General features: G+C 39.9%; 1 protein-coding gene across 1 annotated transcript; it reads left to right on the top strand.

The window, feature by feature from the left end:
• The first annotated feature begins 217 nt into the window (after positions 1–217).
• On the top strand, positions 218–6,781 carry nts (neurotensin). Its single transcript, XM_034205534.1, has 4 exons — positions 218–281; positions 1,424–1,485; positions 5,613–5,789; positions 6,355–6,781. The coding sequence occupies exons 1-4, from the start codon at positions 221–223 to the stop codon at positions 6,496–6,498; spliced, it is 444 nt and encodes a 147-aa protein (XP_034061425.1). The 5' UTR covers positions 218–220; the 3' UTR covers positions 6,499–6,781.
• The last annotated feature ends 472 nt before the right edge of the window (positions 6,782–7,253 follow it).

Here is a 7,253-nt window from a genome sequence, read left to right as displayed (position 1 = left end):
GAGCCCACTGCATTTCACAACCAACCAGAAAAACTGCAAGGAAGGGGAAGCATTTTAGGAGCTGGAGGAGAAGAAAAAGAAGAGGACGCAGCAGCATCTCATCCAACTCCAGACTCTTTAGCTGTCTGACCTTTAACCTTATGGACTAGACTCTTCCTCAGGTGAATTCTTCTCTGCGGGATCCTTTTTGTCGTTTGGTTTGAGTAGTTTTCACATCAAGATGCAGGCTCAGTTGGCGTGTATGCTTCTCCTCTGTTTCACATGTGGTGGACTTTGTACAGGTAAGCTCCGGGGCTCTCTCAAGGTTTTATATATGTATGCATTGTGTTTTGGTTTCACGATCAGTCACTGTCTTCATTCATAGGAACAAAATAGGGGGAAAGCCATGACACTGAATTGTGGAACAAGTGTAGGAACATACTGAATGCAACAGGTGGCCTTTTTTGTTGATGTTGCAAAAGGTTGCATATTCTTAATAATGGAAATCTGTTTTAAACAGAATTTTCACGGCAATACTTCTACACAACATTCTTGTTTTCTGAGTTTTATTTTACAGATTAAATCCTTAAACACCCTGGCGGCCAAAATGATGTATTCTTGAGATAGTTACACAATTTTCTGGCTTACTTAAGGAGGGTAATTTTGTGAGTGGGTTCTATTTTTCATCAAGTCTTTTATTCTTCTTAATTTCGGCACAAATTGTGACTTATTAATTCAGGATTCCCTCCTCTTTTAGGCTCAATAAACCCCGTTCACTCAGTTATCCAATGTAATGATTCACAATTTAAATATTAGAAAAACATTTGAACCCCCTTTTATACAAAATAGAAACCCAAAGAATTCAACACAGCAGAGTGAACCATAGTGTTTAATATTTCTGAAATTGATGCCAAATCAAAATACATTTATTTAGTCACATTAAAACATGTCACATTGAACTGTTCAAGAATCAAAATCTAAATACTGCATATAACAATGTAACTTTTGGTCCAATGAGCCAATAACAGTCAGTCTGTAAAAAAAAGTGAGTATTTCTCATTTCAATTCTTAAAATTCAAATGAGAATATTATGGAGCAATCTCAGGATTTACGATTTGGTTGAAGGTGATATACTGTTGATTGGTTTAACAAAGCTTTATTGGGTAAATGTGTTTTGTTTCAATCTCAAGGCACACTGGGAGCCCCATAAATCAATAATGTGTCACCTGTTGAATGATTAAAACTGTCTACTGACACACCAACAAAATAGTGCTTGAGATATAAGTGCTGCAACCCCTTCTTGACTTCAGCTCACAAAGAAGAGTCTTAACACCAGCAGACAAAATAGCTTTCATATCTCCTTGACATTTATTATGGAGCCATCTCAGGATTCATGATTAGATTTGGTTGAAGGTTAAATATCCGTTTCTCCTCTAACTGACAGGCGTGGACCAGGATCAGCGAGCGCTGGAAGAGGACATTCTCAGCAGCCTCTTCGCTTCCAGGGTAAGAAGTTCCACTTTATTTGCAGCTGTCATTTCAGAGACTGAGTGTCCACAGCGTTCAACTAGTAACCCTTCAAACCTGAAACTCATAAAATGCTGATGAAATATATACCTTTAGAGAATTTTCTCTAACCCTAATCCAAGCAGTGTGGATGTGTTCTACTTCTAAGTTTACCACCAATTTAAGAAACATCAAATCCTTATTTCCATATTTAATAATGCCCCACTTCTTATCAATCAATCAATCAACAACTTTATTAATCCCGCAAGGGGCAATTGGCTATGAGCAGCAGCTTATGTCATGAACACAGGCAGGAACATACAAGAAGAAAACACACAGATACACCCGGGAGCACAGATGTGGATAATTCCAATTTACACTATAAATAGTTCAAAGCATCACAATAATACATAAATAAATAAATAAATTATAATAGGGTAAACACCAACAACATGGAATCTGGATCCATGTTTCACTCATAGCTGCACTTTTTTATTGCGTTTTTGTGTCTAACTCACATATAAACTTGCTTTTTTTTAAATGGAAACTAGATGGCACTTTATATTTGTTTACATTTCTGTAAATAAGAGCTTATGCTAAGGTAGGGAAAGTTATTTAGTTGTCTCTTGGTGATTTCTAAACTCATTCATCTGGTGATATGAGCTCAAGACCAGGCACATATTGGGGATGAAGTTGGAGACTCGAGTAGACAGATGTCCGAGCCTAATTGGATTCAGATGGACCTGACAGAATAATAACGAGGCATCCTCCACCTCCTTCTATTCGATAAATAACCGTGATGCTCTTACGGAGACGTGACAGTAACAAATCAGTGGCATGATTCATCGCTGATGAAGGTAGCTCAGGGGTGATGATTGTAATCATAACTTACCGGATGAATGATGGAGTGCTCAAGAGTCTGGAAAGTGCCGTATGGTAGAATATATGCTATCATAACTATTTATTTTTTACAAGGCAGCTAGATTGATAGACCTGCTTGTCCAGTTTTCTTTTTCATCTGATTACGTGCAGGAAGTAGACTTCCTATCCAGTTCTTATTTCTCTATTGAAAACGATAGCAATAATCTGTTAGTCTCCCAAATGTTACATTGACCTTTGCGAAGTTGCTCCTGATTGAGTTTTGCGGCACTTTTAACATTTTGGTGGCTTTTCACGTACAGAATTTTTGGATTTTGAACCCCTACATTAACTCTGAATCCCCCCTCCTCAAAGTTATTGACCGACCAGGACAATAGGAGATGTTCCCTATGTCGCCACAAATGGAAACAATCCTTCAAGTGACCTTCTTAGGATCATTAAAACCACATCCGACCACTCGAATGAAAACCCCTTGGCTTCTTATGTTCGGTCCCTTTCTGGAAGTCTCCTTTTCAATTGTCTTCGATTTCAGATCCGCGAAAGCTATTTCCGTTGACTCCTTTAAAAGCAAACTCAAAACCCATCTCTTCGCATCTGTCTTCCTTGTAAACTCATTCCCATCACCTAGTTTCCATCTACATTGCCATCACTTCAGTCACATGCTTTTATCACATGGCAATACTTATGTTGATGTATAATGTTGTATAATGTTTTTATCATTTTCATGCTATGACGTTTGTATTTTGTTTTGGCTTTTGTTTGCTTTGCACAGCCCTTTGGGGCTATAATACATTTTGATTTGATTTGAATGTCTTCTCCTCCGAGAAACCGTGTATTGACCATGTTTGAAGTCATTACAACATCAGAGGGGACTGTATTCCTCTGACGCTCATAACCGATGCGACCGAAGCGAGTCTTGGAGAGCTTTGGACATTTACAGTAACTTAGAGGCGACAATACCCCCTCGCCTCCTGACTCTCTCTCTCACCCTCAGGTCTTTGCAGCAGTGTGTGAGTTTATTCAAATATTTAGAAATGTTGAAATACTTTATTGTAACAATACTCTGTTACAAGTCCTGCATTCAAAACATTTCTTGAGGAAAGGTACAACAGTACCAGAAGTAAAAGTACTTAAGGGCGCATCTAACAATCATGTATATTAAATGATGGGTTATGATTAATTATGGATTAATGTATTCATCACAGCGGTAATGTTGGATCTGATTTGATGTACCTTTTATGGATAGTAATAATCATGTGTTAATGTTTACCTATTATTAGGCTTATAAGCTGAATCCGTAAAGAAAGTAAATCGGTCAAATATATGTGAGTTAAAAGAACAATATTGGCGCTTGGCTGCTTTTGTTTGTTCCCTTGTGCGTTGTTTTCTGGACGTCTCCTTTTGAATGTCTTCCCCTCCGAGAAACCGTGTATTGACCATGTCTGAAGTCATTACATCAGATGGGACTGTATTCCTCTGACGCTCATAACCGAAAGCGAGTCTTGGAGAGCTTTGGACATTTACAGGTGACAATACCCCCTCGCCTCCTGACTCTCTCTCTCACCCTCAGTGACACACGGTGGTCTTTGCGGCAGTGTGTGTGAGATGGCCTTCCCACGCGCAGGGGCCCTCCACCATCTTAAAGCACTCAAACCACACAAACAGGCGGCGGCGAGATGAGGTTAGATGTGACTGAAACATCACTCTGGGTGTCTGGTGCCTGAGAATGGTTAGGGAATAGTGCACATATATCTTAACTGCTGTCTTAACATGTGGCAGTCTGCATCAGCGCTCTCTGGGTAAAAGAAGAGGGGGGAGAGGGGGGCTTAAATGCATCCTCAGTGCCTCTTAAAGGGAATTGCAGAAGCTTTTACTGCCTCAACTGTAAACACTCAGCGGGTAAAATGGTTCTCAGTGTGAAAATCCTCCAAAACAGCATTTAAAGCGCAGCACTAAAATGCATCGTGTTGGGTAAGCTGCTCTTTAAGGAGGCTGATCCATTGCATATGATCTTAAACACACAGATTCTTATTCTATATTCTTATTTACGTTATAAAAGACATTATTTAGAGTTAAAAAAAAAGGAAATGAAAATCAACATCCTTGAATATGGAGATACAGACGTGACCACATAGTGAAGGATGTATCATTGATAACTTTGTATTAAATAAGAATGATCTCCACAGAATAAACACATGGAGATATGACTGAATACACCCGAACATTTATTAGATATTAATACATTCAATACAATATACCACACCCCACACTGTAATACTGTCTTACTGAAAATATGTTTCATATCTCATACATAAATACACTTCACCGCTTTGTGCTGATATGTAATGCTGAACCACATTTCTCTGTCTCATTACTTTATGTAATGACAATAAAGTTGAATTTAATAACATTTTAACTAATTCCATAATACCACTTACCACAAATGTCATATTTTAAAGATCTGCAGGTCTCCCTTGAAAAAGAGATCTATGATCTCAAGGGACCAATCTGATTAAATAAAGGTTTGAAATTAAATGAAAATAATTGTTTTTTAAACATGTTAAGATTATAGCAGGTCTGTTGGATTAGAATCAATTATATATCTGGACAGGATCTCCTCTCCACCCCCCGCACCAGGTTGCGGACTTTTGCTGACAGAGCCTTCAGTGTGGCATCCCCCACCCTCTGGAACTCTCTCCCCCCCGAAATCCGCAGCGCCCCAACCCTGGACATTTTCAAAAAAAGCCCTCAAAACGCACCTTTTTACCAAGGCTTTCGCCACTGTATAGTTAGTTTAATAGGTTTATTTTTCCACTACTTCCCCCCCCCCCCCCACCCCCTTAACCTGTCTGCCTTTTTTCCCCTACTCCCCCCCCCCCCCTACCCGACTTGTAAAGCGACCTTGGGTTTCCTGAAAGGCGCTATAAAAATATTATTTATTATTATTATTATTATTATATCTTTTTACATATTTTTATAATTGTGTCCAACCTGGATCTAATGATCGGAGCAGAGCGAAGATGAAAATAAAATTGCAATAATTATACTTTAATTTAATAAGCAAATAAACGTCTTCATGTTCGATTTACACTGAACCCAAGTTCACATAGTTAATTGAAACTTTAATTAAATCATCCCCTCAAACAACGATCACATTTATTGCCTACTTTGAATTTAGAAAAGCAATCACTTCCTGAATTAGATTTGAAACCTTATCCATCTCCATTTTTGTTGTTCCCTCTCTGCAGATGAAACAGAATAAGCAGAGCGCCCCCTACTGGCGCGTGTCGCTGGGCAACCTGTGCAGGCTGGTGAGCGTCATGAGCAGCGAGGAAGAGGAGCAGGAGGAAGAGGAGGGGGGGCAGCTGAGGGAGGAGCTGTACAACCTGCAATACATCTGCCGAGCTCTGCAGAGGGAGGACAGGGTGAGACATACACACACACACACACCCGCACACACACACACCCACCCGTGCACACACACACACACACACACACACACACACACACACACACACACACACACACACACACACACACACACACACACACACACACACACACACACACACACACACACACACACACACACACACACACACACACACACACACACACACACACACACACAGACAAAACTAAAATAACCAAGCCAGTAAAGTCAGTAACAGCGTGTGTTGTCTGATATCAAATAAAAGACACACTCACACAAACACAGGTCCATCCATCCTATGAACTCATTAAACGCTTATGTATCTCACTCCTCATTGCTCCCTGTTCCTGTCCTCCATCAGCTCCTTACACAACAGCCTTTCAGTTTTTGATGATCCTTACACAGCGACGGCAGATTAGCTCTTGTTTTGCAATGCATGGAAGCACAGAGGAGAAGCACTCGTTCAATCACAGCTCCCATTACCTTGGCCGCCTGGCAACAAAACACATGTTTGCGTGTCATTTCCTCCTCTCATCGTGTCTCTCTCGCCCTAACAGCTACTCCGTGACTCTCAAGAGTATCTAGAGGAGAACAGTGACACCCCGCTGAAACGAAAGTCACCTTACATCCTGAAGAGGCAAGCCGCACGCACCACCAAATCCCGGAGGCCGTACATCTTGAAACGAAGTTCAATTTACTGACCGGAGAAGATGGGTTTAGGGGACCAGACGATACCTGTGAAGATGTTATTGTGATTTGTCTCCAATTTTCTGTGGCTGCAATGTTTTTTCTTTTCCCATTGTTGTTTTGATTCAGTCAGACCCTTCGATTGTATGTCCGGCATTCAGGCCTGCCTGTATCCTGCTCCTCAAAAGCAAAGCTCCTGAAAATAAACTTAACCTGAGCATCAAGCAAATGGCGTTTCCCCGAGAAACTATATTTATTTACTCAATATCTTTACTGCACACTGAGTCTATTTTTTGTTCAGGATATGATTAAAGAATTCATGAAACAAAACTAGTTTGATGTGAATATCTTTTATTTCAGCTTGCTAGCAGAGATGTTCAATTAATCAGCACATGTGTATTCATCCGCTGATTAAAAGATTCATCCTGGAAAAGCCTGGAAAAGTCTGGAAAAGCCTGGAAAAGCCTGGAAAAGCCTGGAAAAGCCTGGAAAGGATCAGTATTTTTTAGAAGTTTTAACACAAAGTACAGGGACACAGCTGTTTAAGGAAAGTCTTTTTAAAATACAAATATATATTTGTTCTCATTAGGTCTTCAGTTAAAATATTGGGCTGATTGTATAGAGGTACAGAAGTGACACACATTATGAAAAATGCAAGAGGCCCAATTATGCTTTCCTGTAGTGTGTTCTATAGGTTTTTCGTGCTATACATGGTGTTCAACGACTAAAATCCTAAAGTTCCTTCTAGAGGGAGTTTCTCTCCGACACA

The sequence above is a fragment of the Gymnodraco acuticeps genome, unplaced genomic scaffold (genome assembly GCF_902827175.1).
Source record: "Gymnodraco acuticeps unplaced genomic scaffold, fGymAcu1.1, whole genome shotgun sequence".
NCBI lineage: Eukaryota > Metazoa > Chordata > Actinopteri > Perciformes > Bathydraconidae > Gymnodraco > Gymnodraco acuticeps.
Note: the sequence above shows the minus strand (reverse complement) of the source record. Positions and strands in the feature narration are given on the sequence as shown.